The sequence below is a fragment of the Halichoeres trimaculatus genome, unplaced genomic scaffold, assembly GCF_033239565.1.
Source record: "Halichoeres trimaculatus isolate MK-OKI-2021-1 unplaced genomic scaffold, fHalTri1.1 fHalTri1_scaffold_10, whole genome shotgun sequence".
NCBI classification, from domain to species: domain Eukaryota; kingdom Metazoa; phylum Chordata; class Actinopteri; order Labriformes; family Labridae; genus Halichoeres; species Halichoeres trimaculatus.
In genome coordinates, this window is record NW_027437187.1 from 14,666,897 (window position 1) to 14,688,884 (window position 21,988).

The 21,988-nt window shown below is 39.8% G+C and overlaps 2 protein-coding genes across 2 annotated transcripts in view; one reads left to right on the forward strand and one right to left on the reverse strand.

The window, feature by feature from the left end:
• carmil2 (capping protein regulator and myosin 1 linker 2) overlaps positions 1–4,237 on the forward strand; it is a 56,190-nt gene extending 51,953 nt beyond the window's left edge. The window contains exons 40-41 of the mRNA XM_074678149.1: positions 759–881; positions 987–4,237. Coding sequence (XP_074534250.1) covers positions 759–881; positions 987–1,528 — 665 coding nt within the window. The 3' untranslated portion in view covers positions 1,529–4,237. The remainder of the gene's footprint in view (positions 1–758; positions 882–986) is intronic.
• Positions 4,238–5,467: 1,230 nt separating this feature from the next.
• On the reverse strand, positions 5,468–21,961 carry ric8a (RIC8 guanine nucleotide exchange factor A). Its single transcript, XM_074678625.1, has 14 exons — positions 21,634–21,961; positions 15,593–15,640; positions 13,950–14,163; positions 13,603–13,754; positions 13,389–13,469; positions 11,033–11,132; positions 9,619–9,806; positions 9,407–9,501; positions 9,158–9,308; positions 7,726–7,821; positions 7,443–7,587; positions 7,210–7,354; positions 6,334–6,453; positions 5,468–6,215 (listed from the first exon to the last, which is right to left on the reverse strand). The coding sequence occupies exons 1-14, from the start codon at positions 21,727–21,729 to the stop codon at positions 6,074–6,076; spliced, it is 1,773 nt and encodes a 590-aa protein (XP_074534726.1). The 5' UTR covers positions 21,730–21,961; the 3' UTR covers positions 5,468–6,073.
• Positions 21,962–21,988: the final 27 nt, after the last annotated feature.

The following is a 21,988-nucleotide window of genomic DNA, read 5'->3' on the forward strand; positions in this document are numbered from 1 at the left end:
TTCAGTGAGGACATTACATCGTCTTAAATCGATCAAAGGCCCCTGAATCGTATCGTATCGTATCGTATCGTATCGTATCGTATCGTATCGTATCGTATCGTGACAGACTTTGTGATATCGGCAAATATCATATCGTCCAAAGAATCGATATCGTATCATATCGTCATGAAACTGGTGATTTACACCCCTAGTAAACAATGCAGCCATGGTTATATGTAGGATCTCCAGACAAACACAGGAGAAAAAGTAGTAAAAATATCACTGAAGCCACAAAAATGTTTGTTGTCCATGACCAACAAATGAGCCAAACAAAGCAATGATCCACATATATTTATATATATATATATATAGGTTGTGGATGATTTTCCTGAAAAAGAAAATGAGAAAATGAGAGCCAGACAGCCTGGGCCTCTGCAGCAGAAACAGAACACCAGTGGTTGGTGTCCATCAGAGAAAAGCTGGTACCGAGCCAAGCGAACAGGTCATCAAACCGAGCACTGGTCTGCTTAAAATAGCCGGAGGCTGCAGGAAAGACGCAGCTTCAGGAGACAGAAATGAACAGAGCTGTGTGAGCCTCCCCATGATGTCACAAAAACGTTACATTCACAGTGTCTGTTTTTTTTTTCCAGACGTTTTAAAAAGGGAGGAATTTGTGGTTTAATAAAAAAAAATTGAAGTAAAGAGACTGCCTCAGACTGCTGTTGGAGCTCCTGTCCAATAAGCTTTTAGCTATTTCCTCTGCCTATGTTCCCTCTCAGAGCTGAAGGCCGTGCTACAGAGGTCACCAATCCGCTTCAGATGCAACAGGGCTGATTTGCCCACCTGCACAGAAGATCCAACGAGTGGGGAGGAAGCACAAAGAGCTCAGGATGATAAAAAAGGTAGTTTCCATTTACTCACCTCATACTACAAGTTTGATTCTTCTTACTGTACATGATGTTAAAATATTTTTCTATGTGTTTTTTTTTACCTTTGTCCTCACCCAGTTAGTGACACAGGAAAGCAGGCCGCAGAGGAGCAGAAGGAGGCTGTCCAAAAAGAGTCAGGGACGGTAGCTGAAACCAAGCAGCCCCCTCCTCCAGTGAAGGAGAGATCCCCCGGCTTTGTGTGTCCCTCCTCTACAGCTCAGGTGCAGCATGAAGCATTGAGTCGACTCTTTAGTCCTGCTGCAACACCCGACAAAGCTCCGTCCATCCCGGAGAGGCCTCTGGCACAAACCCAAACCCTGGAAAAACCTCCCGTGACCCCCACATCCCAGAAAAGAAGCCCCTGCACCTCCCCTGCATTTACCCAAACTCTAGAAAAACTGCTGGTGTCCCCACCATCTCAAGAAAAGACCCCCAGCACAAGCCCAGCGGCATCCGAGCCCCCAGAGGTGAGTCCTCATTCCCACAGAGAGAAGAGTCCCACAGATGTGAGAAAGAGCACACAGGAGGATGAGGAAACAGTCTCCAAACAGCACACGAGGAAGGCAGAGGCAGCAGACCAAAGAACTGAGCCCCCCTTGTCTGAAAAACACCCAGACTGACTCACCTGAGGAGACACCTGGGAGACAGGAGGGAGGGGGTGTGACATCACTGAGATCAGGTCTGAGAGGGGAAACAGCTGCTGCACAGCTAACATCTGTACTGTTTGTGTTTGGTCGACATAACTCAACCTCCCAAAGTAACTGAACAAACTTTAAAACCTGTTTGAGGGCTACGATCTGATAAGGTGTGTCTTAGTTCCTTTAATGTCCAGCTGTTTGAGTTTGAGTGAGACTTGACTGATTCCTCTGATACTCATCCCAAACACCAGATGTACAGACGCTAGCTGTTGCTAGCTAGCAGCTAAAGCACTGAGCATGTGTGGGTCTGTCAGAGGTGCTCAAAGCATCATCATATTTCTTGATAATGAAGGCACAAATCTGGATTTAGTTTGACCCCACAATGGTTCAAACAGAGGGTGCCACAAAAAGCTAAAAATGTCAATCAGATGCCAAACTCAACTTGGATGCTCTGTCTCAGTTTTCTCCACCTTACCATGTTTTCATAGAAACCAACATCAACATTTTTCTGACTTTGTTCAGAATTCTCCCGTTCCTCCTGCCGATGCCTCGTCTTATCACTCTAACTTCTTTTGTTATGATGTTTTTTAAGGTTCAGTTTTACTGTCAGATGTCTGTAAGACATTAATCCTGTTTCTCTTCTCTGCTGGTTCTTCATCACATCACACTGCAAACTCTTTCTGTTATCTGCCAGGAGAGGAAAACGACAGAGGCAGTATGAAGTCAGCGAAGGTCATGAACCATTTCTCCCTTTAGTGCAGGCACAATTTACTGCTCCCCGTCTCTTTTGATAAAAAAATCAGCTCGAGGGCTGAGAAGTCTTTTTTTATTTAATTCTCACAGAATAATGGTTCCTTAATGTCACATTTAGAAGCATATTACCTTCTCATACCTCTTCTTTAATGGTTTTTGACAGGGTGTGTTTATCTGCTCTTGGAGGAGACTCCAGGTTCCAGGAGGAATTATCTGCAGCCACAGACGTCTTTGAGACTTTGTTGTTAAGAACACATAATGCAGAATTGCTCTAATTCACCCCCATCAGCCCTATCCCTTAAAAAAACATTTCTTCATCTTAAAAGTTTTAACGACCCTTTTCTTCTTTTTTCATACCGCATATTTTAGAGTTTTTAGTCTCTCAGTCAACAACTTGTCAGTGGTGTAGTTCAGGATGTTTCACATCATGACAACACATCAGAGTCTTTAATTTTGACACATCCAACTTTTCTTATTTAAAGGTGGTTATTTAAAGCTGAGGTCCTGCAGTGTGAGAGCGCTGGCTTCACAGCAGAAAGTTCAGGGCTACTCAGAGCTCACATGAATTCAACAGGATCATTTAATACGACTTCATTTTATGAGCTTTATGAGCTTAATGCTTGTTGTAGGATGTTACATTTGCTTTTGTCACAGATGGTAAAGAATGCCTCATTTCCACCACAGGAACCATTGTCAAACTTAAATTTATAACTCATGGGTCTTTCTAGCTGAGGAACTTTTCTAAGCCAATTTAGGATTAAAAGTTCTTGGTACTTCAGACAGAAACGTGACTGTAGGGACTGATTGTTGTGGGATTAAACCTAAGTCGTGTATGAGGACAAGGGACATTAACGTCAACAGGTCAACAGAGGCAGGTCTTTCCTTTTCTCATCACTTGAGCTGGTTTCATACATTTTTCCTTTAAGCTTGTCATGTTGGATGATTTGACGTCACTGCAGGACTACAGCACAAAGACCTGTTCACTGCTCCTGAATCTGTTTGATTTCCCTTCAGCAGTGAAAAACTGTAACAACAGAATGAGATCAACCTTTTAAACATATTTACTTCTGCACTCAAGGGGTCTGCTGATAAATTTGGATACTGAAGGGCTGTTGTCAGATGGTTGTTGTGAGTCTATGCTCCTGGAGTCTGTCCTCTCGAGACTTTCAGCTTTTAAAGATTCAAACATGGAAACCAATTTAGCAGATTACAGAAGAGGGCCCAGATTTAGTGACATTAAAATAAAGGTTTTGCCTTAACGTATTTTTCTGGTTTTCAAGCTATGTCCAACTTTTCTTACGTTTTTTTCTTCAGCATCAAGCTGCAGAGGCTCTAAGATCTTTAAGATCTCTTACAATCCTAGAAAATACCCCATTTTTTATTATTATTGTTGTGTCTTTGAATTTCTTGCTTTTAACATTATATCAAATCAATGACACCGTCTTGTATTTCTCCTGTACCATTTAATGTTTTCATTTTTCTTTGAGGACTGTTTGTTTTGCCTTGTTTTCACTGAAAGCCTTTCAGAACCTCCAGATCTTCACATGGACACAGGACACAAACGCTCTGCATGCTTCTGCATATGTCTGTGAACTCATACTCATATCAACCCAGGTTCAGTTTTTCAGGGTCCGTTATTCTATAAGACAATAATATCAGACAATATATGATCAGCTGTTGTGTGAGAGAACTTTATAGTCTTATCAGACTCTCAGGGTGGTTGTGCAGAATGGAGTGTGTGTTATACGAGCAGACCTCAGATCAGCTCCCCGTGCTGTCGGCACCCTCACCTCCGTCTCATCCCGGGGGGAGAATTTATTTTCTACAGTCATGTTTGTCTTTGCCTTGCACGCACAAAATATGTACAAAACTACAGAAAGCAAACAAAAACAAAGTTATGAACAGAGTGTAAATCCATACCTATACTTGTTAATAATTATTAAAAATATGAGTTGTGTCAGAATTTTGTGCTCTCTGGTTTTTATTTGGTGATGAGGATGATGATAAGCTTATTTTGATATGTATCTGTTTACAAATTTCACATAAATACTTTGTGTAGGTAAAGGTTCACAAGTTAACTTAGAGGTGAGGCCAAAAAGTTTCACAGCTTTCTTTTTAATTCAAGCTATAAATACTACAAACTCAGAACTAGCAAGATGCTGAGATTGATCTACTGTTTTTTTCCAAAGCATTACAGAGTCAAAGTTGCTCAATGAAAGACTTGAATATGGCGTTGTCGGTCATGTTTACTTCAAATATCAGCTCTTTATTTGCCAGCCTTGATGATGTATTTTTGTTTTGTTGATGGATTGTTTTTGTTCCTGGATTTGCAATTTGAGCCAGGGCCACAGTGCCACCACACCTCACAGAGTAGGTATACTCAGTCAGGGGTAATGGTAATAAATGTTAATGCTGCATGTGAGAAACAAGTGGGAAAAGTTAGTGAATTAGAACAAAAACAATAAATTCAGGAACAGGGCTGAATGTAATGATGAAATGAGCATTAAACAGTAGGGATGGGTACCTTTTACATATGAAATGATACGGTACTGATTCCTGGTATCGGTACTCAATGGTACCAATTTTTGATACTTTTGTGTATTTATGTGGTAAAAAATATCAATTTGTTTAATAACAAAATGTAAATTATTTTCAGTTCAACATATTTATTCTTCAATATATAACCTTATAATGCTGTATAAAATCACACACAAACCACCTCTGTCATTGAAATACCTTTAATGTATAATACAGTCCATGACAAAGTTGGCAGCTATATAAAGGAGTATACATTGAATATATAATGCTTCAGATAATACAATCTTTGTATTCCATCTTAAAATGTTACCTTCTCTGTAGTTTCACTTCTAAAAATAAGACATCTGAAGGCTTCATGAAAAACAACAGGCATCTAAAATTCATTATTTAAAAAATATTTCTTCATCACAAACAGCTCTTTGGCTAGCTTTCACACCTGCTCTCGTTAAAGGTAGAAGTGACTCTCATCGTCATCTCAAAATGCTCCTACAGAGGTCAGACTTAGACAGACTACTCTCCATGGCGCTGTAAACAGTTTTCAACGCAAACTTTTGTCAACAAGCTCTGAGGATTATTATCCTGAGTAACAGACATTGAGATAAAGATTCTCTGAAACATGACACTGATGTGGTTTTAAAACTCTTTTCAAAATCTTTCTGGATTAACAACCAAAACTTCTCTTCATCTCTTAACTTTGAGGCGTCATCAAACAGATCAAAAACCATGAGGTTACACCTGTCTAGGTTTCAGGGAGGAGGTGGTGGGAGACCTAAACCCCAGAATCGTAGGAATGTCGTGTTAAAAACAGCCCGGCATGGTTTAGTGCAGTGATCATTAGTTAGTCCTTTTAAACATGCTTATAATAAGGCCTACACATACTCACACTACCTCTGTGAAGCACACTATAAGGATGAGGGTTCATTTAGCAAAGATGCTGATTCCATCATTTATGTCATGAGGAGAATAAAACAGATGTCTGCAGACTGATGGTGCTCTCAGAAAAGTGGCCATAACAGGTGAGATGTCAGAGACAGGAAGGCTCATCCTAAAGAAGACAGACATTTTCCTCTAAGCTGTCTTCTGTTTACTCCACAGTTATCACCTTGAACTAATCCAAGCTCTCAAATGTGCCTCCTGTCAGAATGAATGAACAACGGTAGTTTTGACTGTGTGACATGTGAATACTTTAAATGATGAAACAGTTTCCCTCCTGTCACCTTGATGTGTCAGTGCTTTCTAAGCCTCATCTTCACTCTCTGAGTTATTCCTCTCCTCTGGCTGGAAAACAGGATTCTTGACCAGATTTTGCAAATCGTCTGGAGTCACCTCTCGCATCTTTCCGTCCATACCGAGCTGCATGGGCTGGATCAGGTTGGTCCTACAGAGGGAGATGTAAACAGCATGAGTAAAATCTGAATTTAATCTGAAAAATTAAAGAAAACTGAATTTAGAGTGCACAGTTTTGACACGTGTGTGTAAGGGGTTGTGTCAGTGACCTTGAGAGTTTGTCAAACATGTTGACCAACTTCATGGCTTCATATTCTTTCTGCTCCTCTGTCATTCCCTCCATGGGGTTAGGCTGCTCTTCTTCTACAACGCCTGTGATGGGGTTTATACTGGAAGAAGAGAGAAAGGGGAAGGTATTAGAGGTTCTCTTTAAATATAGGACGGTATGCAAACGTCATGTTAACTGTAAACTACTGTTATATATAGGGGTGGGAGAAAAAAATCAAACGATATATCTGAAATTTTTGTTTGACAATATCAAAATCTGGATTCTTTGGCAAAAAAATCTTTGTTGTTTTTTCAAATTCTTTATTTCCGTCTTTGTTTCTAAACTGGATTGGGAGAAAGTTACCATTTTTCTCCAGCAGAGGGTGAAATGTTTCTCTCTGACTCACATAATGTGCATTTTATGGGAAAATATGGCTCCTGGTAAAGTCTGTAGACATCATCATCATCATTCAACTTTTTCACATAATCTGGTGTTAAAAAAGCAAACTCAAAAATTGTAAAAATCTTAAATATGAAAGAATTGCAATTTTATTTGACAGCCCCCCCCCCCCCCCAAATAAATAAATAAATAAATAAATATATAAATAAATTAAATTAAATTAAATTAAATTAAATTAAATAAAAAAATAAAATTAAATAAAAATAAATAAATAAATAAATAAATAAATAAATAAATAAAATAAAAAAAATAAAATTAAATAAAATTTGTAATAGAATCAAATCGCAACAATAGCATATCATCCCAGCCCTAGTTATTTATATCATTTAAAGTCAAGGAGAAACAATTGTTGTCCTGATTATGATTGTTTTCACCAAAGTCTGCTGGTGTTGTGAAGTTGTGAATATGTGGTACTGACTGAGCCTTGGCCTCTCTGTACTCTTCTGTCTCAGAGTCTTCATCCTCAGAGTAAACCCCAGAGTCTCTGCCGCCCCTCAGTAGTCCTCTGGCAGCCAGCAGACCAGCAGCATTTCCATACCCAGTGTACTTAATGAACCTAGCAACTGAACAGAGAATGAGTGAGTGAGCATTAGTTTTGAAGTGTGATGTGGAAATCTGTTTCAATCATCCAAAAGAAATCAACAAACTTACCGCTTTCTTTGCAGAGGACAAACAGAAATTCAGCAGCACAGTCCTTGACGTCTGTGTCGATGTTTGTCATCAGACGGACCAGTTTGTTCCTCAGAGCGTCACCCACTTCTGGTCTGTTCATCACATCACGCAAAGGAGGCAGCACCTTAACACGCACAAACATGAACACACACACACACACACACACACACACACACATGCTCCCTGAGCCATCAAAACACCAACACTATTCATTATAGACCTCTGCGTCATAGATAAGCTTTTTCCTTTGTCCACAGCTGACCTTTGACCTCAGGAACTTCCTGGTCTCTCGGTGGATGCGGGCGCTTTCAGTCAGCAGGTTCAGCGAGGGGAGGAGAGTCTCCCTCAGTTTGTGTCCCTGCAGAATGGACACACTGACTTTTATCATTTTTACATTTTACAGTTATCACATTTTAAAATCTGTGTGTGTAAAAAAAAAAAATTGATTATAATGTTTTTACATAAATTGATTTACAGAAACACCTGATAATAATCAATATTCTTAAAATTGTTTGTTTAAAGGGCATCATCAAGATATGCTGCAGAGTCAGTAAACCATCAGTGGAGTTTCTTAACATCTAATTTATTGTGAACAATCTTAATTATCAAAACTTTTCATTTTGTATAGTAAATAGAAATGAAGTCATGGAGGTAAAGTGCCAATTAACTTAACTTGTTCTCAAAACAGTTTGTTTTATTTAAGTTTAGCAAATGTTTTTGATCTTGTTTCAGTCACATTATGTGAGTCAGATATGCTTAACTAGTCATATGTCTGGAGAATTATCAAAATCAGATGTATATGTGATTGTTACCCTGCAGCACTCTCTGACACCAACAAATCAAACAATTATTTAAAAAAAACGTTTTATAAAAAATATTCAGATGTATTTTTAGATTAAATAAAAGTATACTTGTAGAAAATAAACTTTCTGTGCTTTGATAAGAAGTCTGAAGCATCCAAACTCCACCTAATCACTGCGGCTCACACGCTCATTTTAACAAACAGCTCCCCCTGGTGTCAAACATTATTCTTGGGATGGAAATAGTCTACATCATCTGGCTGTTTTTCTTCTCTTTGGAGCAGAGGTCTTCAACATTTTTCAGACCAAGGACCCCCTAACTAAATATGTGTTATATTAAACAGGGCCTAGTAGTACATGTGAACAAGCTTTACTGAGGACCTGACAGAGCCAGTGTGAAACATGTGTGTTGACTGAAAGAATAACATGAGTAAAAATTGCAAATATTTGGGAATAATTTTTTTGAAATTATTAAGAATTGCCTAATCAACCAAAAATGTCACGGACACCATGTTGAAGACCTCTGCCTTAGAGGACAAGAAATCAAACAATGTGTGTTTCTGAATCATTTTGAATCAACTTGTAACATGAAGGAGCCAGGCAGATGTTACGTTCTTGTGTATATTTCTTTAAATTTAAGTAGCAAAAAAGTGGCAGAATTTAGATCTCCTAATTGAGGTTTTTAAAGACTCAAAACAAAGGTGATCGCCAATCATTGTCATGAAAAGTCTAATTAAAAAAAAATAAAAAATAAACATGCAGCCTGTACATCATCAGTCGTGCTGTTGGTGATGCTAACAGACAAACACAGTTTAGGATTATGGCCCAGCACCTGGGACAGATTTCATGGGGGGGCTCATGCCACCTCTGCCCACACACAAGGTCAAGTCTTACCCGCTCCAGTCTTTTCTCCATGAACTCCAGCAGCATGTTGACAGCATCCATATTGACCCCCATGTACTCGATGGAGCCTTGCTGTACTTTGGGCATCAACAGGACATCCAGACAGGGCAGAGGAAGGTTACCCAACAGGTTTACAGTATGACTGGAAAAGAAACACAGAACAAAGGAACATTGTGTTGAGTTGATACTTCAAAAAGGAACAGTGGCAGAGACAGACAGGTAACGCATGTGTAATCCTACCTGTGGAACTCCTCAGTCCTCTCCTCTCCATCAGTCTGGCTCATCAGACAGTGTCTTAGTATGGCTCCTAAATGTCTGTACTCTGCTGCCTCCTCCTGCATGATGAAGGACACACACACGTCATTTCATATTAAAGAGATCAATCATTTATGAGGAGTGACCTACACATTGTCAAATGAATTTTTACTTAAAGACTTCAAGAATTTGAGTACCTCGTCAACCTTGCGTCTATTAGTGTCAAATGTGATGTTGAACAGTATCTTCAGACACTCCATGGCTAGTTCTGTCTGCTCCCGGCTCAGTGGGGGCACTTCTTCTGGTGGGACCCCCTCAAACCCAGCACGAGTTGTCTCCAGTGTGTCTGGCCAAGAGAGACCCAGTATGGCGTCCAACTGGTTAGCTGGAAAACACACAGGACAGAACATTATCAGCACGTCAACAGCACAGCTTTGTTTAATACTTGACTCTGATTGGTCAGCAGTCGTAGCTAAGGTCTGTTATTTCTCAACAGCACATCTCAATTTAAAGGTCCCATATTATTCAAAAATCACTTTAAGTCTTTTAGTTAAATTTTTGGGTCTTTGGCTTTCCTTCCAGCCCACAAAATGTGATATTTAATGACAAAACCTGTACTTAGTAGTGCTTGTGAATGTAAAATCCTGACCTAAACGAGCTGTTTGGAATTTCCGGGGTTTGCCGACGTCAGTGATTCCCTTTTTTGATCAATCAGGAGCAAGTCTGACCTGATTGGTCCACCGGAGCAAATACCCCCTAACCCCCTCCCCGCCCACTCCTCTCCCCGCATCTGGAGAGGAATCTCTCCAGCAGCAGGGAGAGGAGTGTGGCCGTTTTTGGCTGTAAACAGCCACATAGTTCCATGCACAAGCTTCCCATCTCAGAAGAAGACAAAACTAAGTGGCTAGAGTTCATTTATCAAGGAAATGTACCAGCTACACTCAGTAAAACTGTGCATGTGTGTGTTTGTCACTTCACGGCCGACCGCTTTTCCAACTTTGGACAGTACAACAGAGGGCTAGCAAATAGACTGGTCCTGAATCCAGGTGCATTACCAACCATCCACCAACAAACCTCAGACCCTGGAAATGTGAGTATTTTAAATGCTGTGTGCTGTGGAGCAGATGTAAGAGCTTTTCCTCAGTGTCCCCCTGTCTCTGTGTTAGCTTCAGGATGCTAACTTTAGCTGCGGTTAGCCTTTTGTTTTAGCCTGTAATGTTACAGTAAATGAGCTTCGCTGTTTTCTAAACATTGTGCACTCAGAGCTCGTGGCGCCGCTTTCAGTGACGCTGAAGAGTGGGGCGGTATCAGCGGTGGCTCATTTAGATATGAAGGCCACGCCCACTAAATCAGAGCGTTCTGAACGGAGGGGCTTTGAGAGCCTGGAAACAATGCTGCTGTGCTTGATTTATTGGCTTTTTGGACCAAAACATGTTACTACCATTTCATGAAGACATCAATGATCCATATTAAACTGCAGAAAAGGAGCATAACATGGGACCTTTAAGAGTTTATTCAGTAGCCATGTAATAAGCAGGATGATGAAACTAACAAGTCTCAGCAATACAGCACCAGTGCTGTAGATATGTAGATGCACAGGAAATGATTTACCCAGCAGTCTGATGCCATGAAGTTCCTGAGCAAGCTGTGTCCTTGTATCAACTGTAACGGCTGTCATCAGGAAGGTGAGGCGCAGGTCAAAGAAACGCACCTGGGCAGAGAGAGCAGATGCATGTAGCAGAGCATCCTTTACTGTGTGAGGACGGATACTAGACACTTCTAATTATTACTACAATAAACACATTACTCAACAAAAAGACATTCTGGCCAAGTGTGGCCCAAGTCACTCTTTTAAATAAGGTTTTAATCTCAATGAGGTTTTTACCTGGATAAATAAAAGTTTATAAAGGATTATTTTACAGATTATCTTTTAATAGACCTTTTGTTTATGGAAACCAACCAGATACTACCAAGACATTTACCAACCACTCATCTCCCTGAAAGAGCAGAGAGCAGATCTGAAGTCTGACAAAAGTTTGTTATCTTTGTTCAGTAGCTGTGACAATTTCACCACAGTTGCCTTCGATGGTATACCTGCCAACACTCCTGTTTTCTGCAGGAGGCTACCGTTTTCTAAACCTCCTCTCCTGTTGAACCCCCAGTTTGTAATTTTTTTTGAGTGTCTCCCAAATTTTTACATTGATACTGTAATGGACTGGATAATGGAACGGTACTGCTAAGAAGAGTTATTTCGTGTTTGAAAATTACAAGGCTCTGTGAAAGCATCACCCACGATCAGCAGTTCAGCAGCCGACGTCTGTGTGTTGTGGGTTTTCTGGGAGAGTTGTGGAACGCGCTCCTCCGAGAATCAAACAGAGAGCCAAGTGTTACTTTTTGTCATGGTTACAGCCAAAAGTAGCTGGTATGAAGCGATCAAATGCACTCTCTTTTGCAGATGCTACATCATTTATTAAAGGCTTGGTTAATAAATACTGTGCAGGATACGTGTCATCAAACCTGACAGTGCCATATGGCAGCTACTATACGTACAATACAAAGGTCACAATGCATGTAAATGCATGGCGGGGCAGGTATGCTCCAGGGTTGAGCTCATCAGATGTCCATTCTCCATCAAATCTTGCATCCATGGATCCTATCCTGCTCTGGCTCTCACTACTCCTTTTACCATTTTAAAAACACTCAAATGTCATGATGGGTGTAAGTCAAATACAAGACATTTTTGATCCACAAACAGAAATCATTAAAACATTTGATGAATTGGTAGAAAATAAAGTCCCTTGTAAACTTTTTTTTTAATACCTGCAGCTTAAGAGCTTTACAAGTTCAAGTCAAAATCAATCTCTGAGGATACCTGCTCAATCTTTACTGGAAAAAGTCTTAATTAAGAGCCCTCTTCAAAAAGGTGCTATTTCTGACATATACAACTCGCTTATTGATAAGTCATTGGAATCATCAGAAGGCAAACTGAAAGCACGGAGTAACAATTTTCAAGAGGACATAGCACTTGAGGAATGGGAAAAGGCTTGCAGTAACGCACAGACTCGCACAGCAAACACCCATTTTAAACTTCTTCAGTTTAAGTGGTTGATGAGGGTATATGTCACACCAGAAATGCTGAACAAATGTAATCCTGCTATTCCAGATTTATGCTTTAAATGTGGAAAAAATATAGGAACATTCTTCCACTTTATTTGGAATTGCCCCAAAATTAGGGAATTCTGGTTACAGGTTCGGCAGGTAATACAGCAGTTTTCATCTTTCCAAGCAGTACTGGATCCTAAGCTCTTCATACTAGGAATCTACCCCAAAAACCAAAATATACAAAGAAAGGAAATAATTTCATGGATATTTGTCTTTTACAAGCCAAAAGAATAATAGCACTTAATTGGAAAAACAGTGATGTTTACAATATGGTTTAAATATACTTTATGTTTTATATAAATTAATTTATATTTGCTGTACTGATCTTTATTATTTTCCTTTTTATTTTTATTATTATTTTATTTATTTATTCATTTTTATTAAGTTAAGGATGGGTCAAAATGTTTTACAATGTAAATGTCAAAAAACTCAATAAACACATTGTTAAAAAAAATATGTCATGATGGGGTCTTACCTCTGAAGACAGACACATTTCAGGTTCTCTTTGAAACTTTTAAAAAGTAAATTTATTCGTAATGCAGTCTCTCCTGTTTGAAACAACTTTTCTCAAGATCAATAAAAATGTTTAACAAATCAAATTCTAGGACTGGACACTCTGGAGTCGGCGGGTTTGAAGCCAGTAGCCTCTGTGCTCCAGTCGCACATTTAAACTATTGAGTCAGAGCACTTTCAGTTGTTTCAGCATTCAACATGAATGTATTTAACGGTGAATACACCTATGTTTTCCAGCTCTTGCTTTACTTAATTGAAATGCTAATTATGTGAGGGATACACATGTCCATACCTCATGGGTCCAGGTGGGATCATGACTCTGCTTCAGCCTCTCTGCCACGCCTTTTATCAACTGCAGGTCTGCTGCCACCACCTACCAACCAGATAACATCAATCAATCAGTCAGTCAGTCAATCCATACAACGATCAGTCAACAAACCCATCTATATAATCACAAATACTGGTACATATAGAAATAAAACATGGATGCAGTTTCATGGACAGACCTGTCCTGTGTGGTTGTGCAGCAGGATGTTACAGATGGACTTGAGAGCCTCAGTGATCACGTCCTGATCAGCGTTTTCAGAAGGAGAGACTTCCTTCGTCACCTCGTTAGAAACTTCTGCGGCCTCTCCGCCCTCTCCTCCCTCACCGTCCACTGAGAAGAGAACCAACAGAGTGAAGTGAAGGGAAACAGGACGTTTACTCCTTTAACAAAAGATAAATGAAAGACAAACGAAATCCAGAGCTGCTGATGGGCTCATTATAAAATGTTTGCCAATTTGAGGAGACATGCTTTAAGAATACAAACACAAGGTAAAAGGTAAAGGCAAGGTAAGGTACTTAGACCTACTTTGACCCTCCTCCTGCTGGCTGCACTCAGATGTAGCCGCACCAGCCACAGCAATGCCAGCATAGCGCGCGAGGGTAGTCATGGCAGAGTGGCTGAGAAAGGGACCCAAGCAGTCTTTGTCTCTGGACAGGATTCGAACTGTTTCTAGACAGGCCAGCAGACAGGAAGGCTGCAACTCCCTGTTCAGGAAACCAAGCACCAATTCTCCTAGACGCTGTGTCACACAAGAAACACACAAGATGAGACTCATACTCATCCATTTTAATACATGCATAAATACAAACTTATTTATGTTTCTGCATTTAGTATGGGAGATTTGACTGTCTATGAACTGCTGTCTATGGTGCAATAATGAAAATCATACACCAAAAATACTGATGATTAAATTTGCTTTGAACAAATTAAACTTTCAGAAGGTATGAAACTGAGTTTTAATCTCTTGACATGGAGCAAAATTCCTCTCTGCAGCAGTTGTTGTGTACTCACAGAGAGAAAGCTGCACTTAATCTGCTCCGTGTCTCACTGTTTTACATATATTAAGAATCCTCTGTGACAGTGAGGCTCCTCTGAGGCTTAAAAATAGAACTTTGAAATGTTCCTGTTTCTGAAATGCCCTGGTGACCCTGTCAACTACGTCTTCAGGCTGATGCGGTGCCCAGATGCAGGCGCCTCAAACTGTCACTTCTACATGTTCAGCCGAGCCATCTTGCGTAATGTCTCCCTGTATTCTGTGTGCAGATGCATGCTCAGTATGCGCACATGTCTGCAGGATAATGTCGGCACGCAAAGGCACATAAGCTGCACCTGGACTAAACATAACCCTGAAAGATACTTAGCTTGCCAAACCAGCACGTCGTCTAAGGGATGGGTGCAGAAAGCAATACAAGGGTACCTAGAGGACACTCCAACACATTTCTGCAGGTCAGAGCAAGTGGGCACTTTTGTGGTAGTACGATTATTATTGTATCATTCTTTAAAAGATGTCAAATCAAAATCAGGACTTACAGATCATCATCATGGTTCACGTCCTGTCTCTGGTAGGTAATAGCCTCTTAAACACTGAGATTCCCAAGCAGCACTAGAGGAAGTGCTGCTATCACTATGCCTTACACACTGAACTTTGCAATAGCTTGATATTGGAGTGATTTCACACACAGAGGTAGAGGCAGAATTCGTAGACACAAAGACGATCTGCCCTGCTGTCTCACATGGCCACTGTCCTCCCCTCATCCCTCCTCTGTTAATACTTCCAAGGGAGGATGAGAGGCAGAACAAGATTGACCCCAACATTTCACCTCCATGTGTTACAATCTGCAGATCAGGAGCCACGGGTGTAAATATTCTGCTTTGCAATGACACCATGTATGATCTGGTCACCTATGGACAACTTATTTAGATTTAGGGGTAAAAAATAAACAAAGTTGGGGTTAAAAAAACAACACTGACGCAGCATTATCTAAAAGTTAATAAAGTCCGTCTGAAAGCTTCAAGTCTACTATCTTTACTACACTGCATGACCTGCTCAGTCAACGGTAAATAAATATATTGTTTTTTTTAGTGTCAAACAAGTTTTTACCAAGTTTTAGAAGATATTTATGAACCAACAAATGGAAATGCAAGGGAGTCCATGTTGAGATCTCTACCTCTCTTTCCTGTTCCTCCTCCTTGCTGAATGTGAAGCACTGGTTCATCTGAAAGCATGAGGAAAAAAAAACGACAGTAAGAAGAGAGATGATGGAAATTAAAAAAAAAAAAAAAAACGACAGTAAGAAGAGGGATGATGGAAATAAAAAAAAAACGACATTCTACAATAAATCTTGATCTTGATGGTCCCAAATTAATGCACAAAAGAAAGAGGGACGCAAACAAATTAGTATTCACAATTAGTCATCACTTGTTAAAACAGCATGAGTAGTCATCAAATAAAGGCTAGGTTGATAAAAGTAGGAAGATGGCTGATGTTTTTGTTGCAAAACTTCTGACTGGAAAGGTTGAAGTAAACTGTTGACTTTACAAGTTTTATATTTTTTACTCTAGACACTGTTATTCACATGAAGCGTACATGCTGTTACCTTCACAGCATGGTTTCCTGTGACAGTGTTGAGGCCCCTTTAAACTCTGTCACCACTGCCCCATTATAAAATGCACACAACAATGGCCAGTACATTTTCAAGATAAACAACAATTTTCCTAGGTGCACACTGGTAGATCTAGCATCCATGTGAGGATACCTGGTCAAATTTGAATGGAAACAGTATGTTAGGGCTAAATAGAGTCCAAAATGCTGCAAGAGGAGTAACAAGAAAAATATGTTGTCTTTCATTCATTCTCTATACTGAATTGAAAATAGTGCATGAAAAATAAATAAATAAATAAAATGATGATTATGAATTTAATCATGAAATATAAATGCGTTTTGAATTTGTTGCCAGCAGCATCTTGCAGAAAAGTTGGGACAGGGGCATGGTATGTGCCACCGTGCTGAGTTGCCTCTATTTTCTCTTTTTTAAACATCCCCTGTAAATGTCTGGAACTGAGGAGAATAGTTTCTCCCCTTTTGAAAATGAAATGTCCCTCTTTTTTTGTGTGATTTCAGCTGCTCAACATTTCACAGTCTCCTTTTTCACTTCTTGATGCACCAAATGTTTCTGATGAGTGACCAGTTAGGATTGTATGCAGGCCAGTTAAGCAACTGCACTACCAGGGATGGGTATCTTTCACACCTGAAACGATCTGGTACCAAATCGCCTACTCTATCACTCCCTCACAGTCACAAAGATGCATTTAGATACCTTAACGTGGTACCTTTTGATATTACAGGAATCGGTACCCGGTTCTTCTGACAGACTTTGGTCTGTACCTATAAAAGTACCCAATTTGGTACCATCCCTATGCACTACAAAGTCATGCTGTCGTAAAAAGTGCATTATTTGCTTTGGTGTTGTTTTGCTAAAAAGTGTCTGGTCCTCACTGAAAAGGGTTCTGCATGGCTGCCAGCATATGTTACTCCAAAACCTGAAAACATTTTTTCAGTTTTAATGAAGAAACCCATACTCAAGTAAGCTACCCATTCAATGGGCACTTATACTCATCCAAACCTCTTCAGATGCTGGTTTTAAATGTGCATTGATAAAAAGCCTGGGGTTTATTCTCAACCCCACTTTTTAGCTTATAGCTAAGAATGTGGTGTCAGTGATTTCCAAAACAAATGTCAGATTTTCATTTGTCAGTCTTTCACTTTGCCTCAGTCCATCTTTAAAGGGTTAGGGCCTAGAGTAGTCACTGGCATTTCTACATGTTAATCCATGAGGATCTCTTTGCATGGTCCAGTTTTTAGCTTTGTTTGTAGTTTCAGCAATCAAGCATGTTCACAAACAACAGTTGTTTTGAATGAACCTTAATCCCAAAAGCACCAATCTGATCCTTGTAACAGGTATCAATCCAGTACAGATTCAAAAAGTTAGATTGCTGACAAAGGGATGATCAACTGGGCAGGTCTGTTTAACCGAACTCTATGCTCTTCTGTGTTTCCAACAACCATGAGTGAAAGAGCAAACTTAATTCCTCACTTGTCCATGCCCATGATCAGAATTCAGTCAGCAGCAATGTCTTTTAATTTCATTGAGTTTACAACATCAGAAAAGAACAAAGTTGCCAAAGCATGCTTCTAGGTCTTATCCTCATGTAGCGAACAGTCAGTGTTAAGCTATTACAGTTAAAAGATTGGAACTGAATTAGTATCAACTGATACAAAAACCCAGGTATCATATTGGTATCAAGGCTTCAAAAGAGATCGGTCTTAAGGTGACAGCAGCATTTATGTACTGTTAAACCAAAACAATTAGCCAAAAGAGGCTTAGCAGTTCTATAGAACAGAGAGGAACTGCAGAATTAGGGTTAATACTTGCTATGTGGTGACTTTATAACTGGGGAACTTTTATTTACAGTTTCAACAATTTGTAAGTAAAGACAATTCAATTTCTGAATACATTTCATCACTGATCATTTTATGTTTGCTTTCTGGTTCAAATGAAGAGTGAGGAGAACCTTTCTTCAGCCCTTCGTTCTACAGCAGATAAAAACCTGAGCATACTGAGGCAGGTGTAAAGGCCAAGAGAAACGATACAGATTAAGAGGCACAGTCTCTGCAGCACTAAGCTCCTCTTCTCTGAGAGCTCTGAAGTACTGTAGGATTTGACGGGGCTGTAGCAGACTCTATTTGTGTATCACTCAATCTAATCCTATTGCCTTCATGATCAACACCCACACAGCTAAAAGTCTGTGAAGCTGGGAGAACCACACAGCAGCGATGCTAAAACACTAAGTGTTCACACTCAAATGGCAATTTAAACAAATTGAGCCCACCTACACAAGATTAAAGCTTCATTTTTTTATAACCACAACTTACACATAGGCCTCTTCATGTCAGCACAAAATGGGAGTTTGGGAGTGTTTTGCAGTTAATGCAGTACAAAAATCAGAAGGTGGTCCTTCTTCTTTTTTTTAAAACTTATTTTGTTCAAGATCCAGCAGTCACACAAAAGCAAGATGCCATGAATAGAATCAACTTACTTTATATTAAGTTTTAAGTGATGAAGAACTTTCCATTGATTTGTCATCAATGTCTTTGTCACCTGCAAATGAGCATTCACCCTACAGGATAAAAAATGTTCCTCTACAAAAAGTATTTGATTGATCCCACCATCACTGCTGTCAATTTTAAGACCAAGTCTCCAAACATCCTTCTGAAGCTGCCATGTCAACTTTTCCTCGTAAACATGCTGAAATATCATTTTATAAGTGTGTTTTTAGCTATTCTTTGGAATTTTTTCATCCTTTTATTACTAGGACAGCTGAAGAAAGACAGTGGATGTGGCCCATAGAGATATAGGGGTAGACAAGAAGCAACAGGTAATGAGGCAACAAGAACAACAAGCTATGAATGTGAAGTGTGGTTAAACCCCTGGACCAATCTGCACCCCACACTTCAAAACTGTCTATTTTTATGTTTTTATGTATGTCATTTTACAGAGAAGCTGCCAAGCTTGTGTGGTAACTTCAGCTTATGTATTTTACATATGTTCTAATTAAGGATGCACCAATACTGATCAGCGGTATCAGTTATCGGTGTATTGGTGCCCCCAAAGGCTTGATCGGTATCAGCGGGAAGAGATCTATGGTGCCGTTCCAGGTAAACAGTTCTATGTTTTTTTTGTTTTGGTTTATTTTTTTTGACCAGCGCTCTTTGCTCCTTGGTTTGAAATGTTGCCTCTTGCTTTGTTTTTTGCTGCATTACCAGTCAACAGGGTATAAAAGTTTATATTTGAGAAGAACTTGTGTCCATTCTGAAGAATTTCTTAGATGGTAAACACTGAAAAGTGAATTCAGTAAATCCATAAACTTATTTTTTGCCTTTTACCCAAAACATTACAAGTCTTATCCCACAGTGGGGTATGCAGGTTATCATTTAACACTGGTATTGGTATTGGTATTGGTATTGGTATTGGTATTGGTATTGGTATTGGTATCGGTATCAGTATCGGTCAATACCAAAGCCCAGGTATCGGTATCGTAACCAGAAAAGTTGGATTGGTGCATCCCTAGTACTTATATAAACAACACATTATACCCAGCCCAGTACTTTCACTGTAAAGGATGTTTTTACACCATCAACTTCTCTGGTCTATTTCAGAGAAAAAATTGGTCTAAAAGTGAATGAATCATGAACAGATTTTTTTGGCTCAGTGACTTGCCAGGCAACTGTTTTATTTGGTGTTGCCCTCTTCACACGAATTCAATGTGAGCTCGAGTTAGGGCCCACATGGCCAACCCATAAAAATACTAATGGAAAATGAACTTACAAACAAGTATGGGCACTCAGTTGGTTAAATGGGAGCTTTACTGTATGTATGTAGCTCCATCAAAGGACCCTCCTGGCCTCAAAAGGTGAGCTGGTCCCTGACTTAGGTTTCCTCAATGATGGTGGACAAGGACCATAAGTGATATGGAGTGCCAACTACTAGTGTAGCTGTTCCAGCAATAGTATTTTCTCTAATGCCTGGTCTGGTCTGATCTGTGATATGATTAGTCTATTTTAAAATGTATACAGTACATTCCTGAGCCCTGTTTACTCCTGGTGTCAACCAGCCTCCTGGGTGGCCTGATCTCAACTGGACAGTCTTTTCTGTAAATACACTTAGGATGCATTGAGATTTGATCCCTTAGGACACATGCAAAGGTGGGACAAGTGCCTTTTGACTGTACTTAAACACTGGTGGACCATCGACTCCCCCTATAGCCACTGTGAAGAACTTTAACCTGTGAGTCTTAGGTTGATTAATCTCTTGAGTCAATGTGAACTACAGGAGCTCAGGAGTCAACATGAGTTTCCAAACATCTTCAACCTAAACAGACAAATGAATCATTAAAATAATTGTGAACTATCAATAGACTGCAAATGAAAACCAGCTTCATGCTAACTCTACTACGGTGCATCAAATGGTATCATTTATGTTCAACATTGCAAATGGTCACTTTAAAAATAAATGTATCACCCAAATTCAATTTCTTGGTTGATCATACCATGCTTTGTCAGCACATTACTAGAACAGGTTTAGTTACCACTGGTACAAAAAAAATGTAGGAATCATGAAACAGGACTAAAGTTGTTATAACTCATGATAAGTTTCTCAAGTATTCCCTGTGTGATCAAACTGTTGTTTTTCCTCAACATGTGGTGCTCAGTTTTTGAAAATGATGAGTTTTTGCTGCTGATCAAATGCAAAACATATGCTGAGGTTGAGTCCCCATCACATGTGGCCCAGGTTTACAATCTGACAAGGACCACACAATCAAACACATTTTGAGTGCCATAACAATAGTGACACACAGGTGCACCGCAACACATTCGTATTCACATGTAATGAATATGAGAAGGTTTTAGACAAATAGCATGTATTTCTACCAAGAAAGCAAACATTTGACAAATCAGATGCAGCTCTGGGCCCTTCTCTTTTCTTATAACATGCAGGCTTGGTCCTTCTCCCATCCTACCTCTCCTGTTCTGCTGTCTGTCAAAAAAGGAAAATTCCCTAAAATACTCTAAGTTATCTTTTATTTAGACTCAACTGATCATATACAGTGACACACTTCTGCCCAGCACGTGTGTTTATAAATGGGATCAGAAAAATCACTTGAGGAATTTCTGAGAAACAACTGACAGGATTACTTCTAACTTAGTTGGTCTCAGTGTGTCAGTGAGGGGGCTTCAGGCTTCTTCAGGGCTGATCAACTGATAGACTGAACTTCACAGTAAGATGCTAAAATAGAAAAAGGGTTTTTTAAAGGTGAATGAAAATCAAAAAGTTTAATCTTTAAAACTTTTCATCTCTGGTGTATCATTAACCATATTTGTAAGATTTGGGGCAAACTGTGTCCTCCTGGCCTATTGATGGCTATTTTTGCGCTCACTTATGCCACAGCTAGTTATCAAAGGTGACGCAATGAAGAAGCTTTCTGGAGATGTTATAAATAGGCATCACCGCGGACAACACGAGCATCATCATCTGAATTGTGTTAGTAGTTAGCTTTAAGCTTGGACAGTGGCTGGAATAATAACACTCGTAGTAAAACAGAGCATGACAAACTTAATATTTGGGTGAATTTCTCTAGAGCTGACGTTTACCTCCTTGTTGTAGCTCTGAAGAGCCGTCAGAGCAGCGTCCTGCTCTCCTGTCTCCATTTGCTCTATGGTGACATTTAAATCCATCTTCATCGCCATTTAGCTTTCTGCTGCTTCCTCCTGAATCACCGTCGAACCAGGAGCCCGTGTATGTGTGTGTGTGTGAGTGTGTGTGTGCTTGTCTGTGTATCAGAGTGTTTCTATTTGACAGTTGATATACAGGTCAGGCTATGGTTCGTCGCCGCACGCAGCTGACTGCATGATGTCTGAATCCTCACAAGCCAGCGAAGAGGCGATTAACCGAGAGGATTTGTGTGAGCCAAGTGCTGCGTTCAGGTGTGCCGGGGAAAGACCGTCA

What these genes read in the sequence shown, in the direction of transcription:
- ric8a (XM_074678625.1), bottom strand. Translation starts at nt 21,729, where the DNA reads ATGGCGATGAAGATGGATTTAAATGTCACCATAGAGCAAATGGAGACA. An exon ending in TTCAGAGCTACAACAAGGAG is followed by an intron (nt 15,641 to 21,633) that starts GTAAACGTCAGC and finishes TCATGCTTTCAG; the next exon opens with ATGAACCAGTGCTTCACATT. An exon ending in TGTCCTCTGCAAAGAAAGCG is followed by an intron (nt 7,355 to 7,442) that starts GTAAGTTTGTTG and finishes TTCTCTGTTCAG; the next exon opens with TTGCTAGGTTCATTAAGTAC.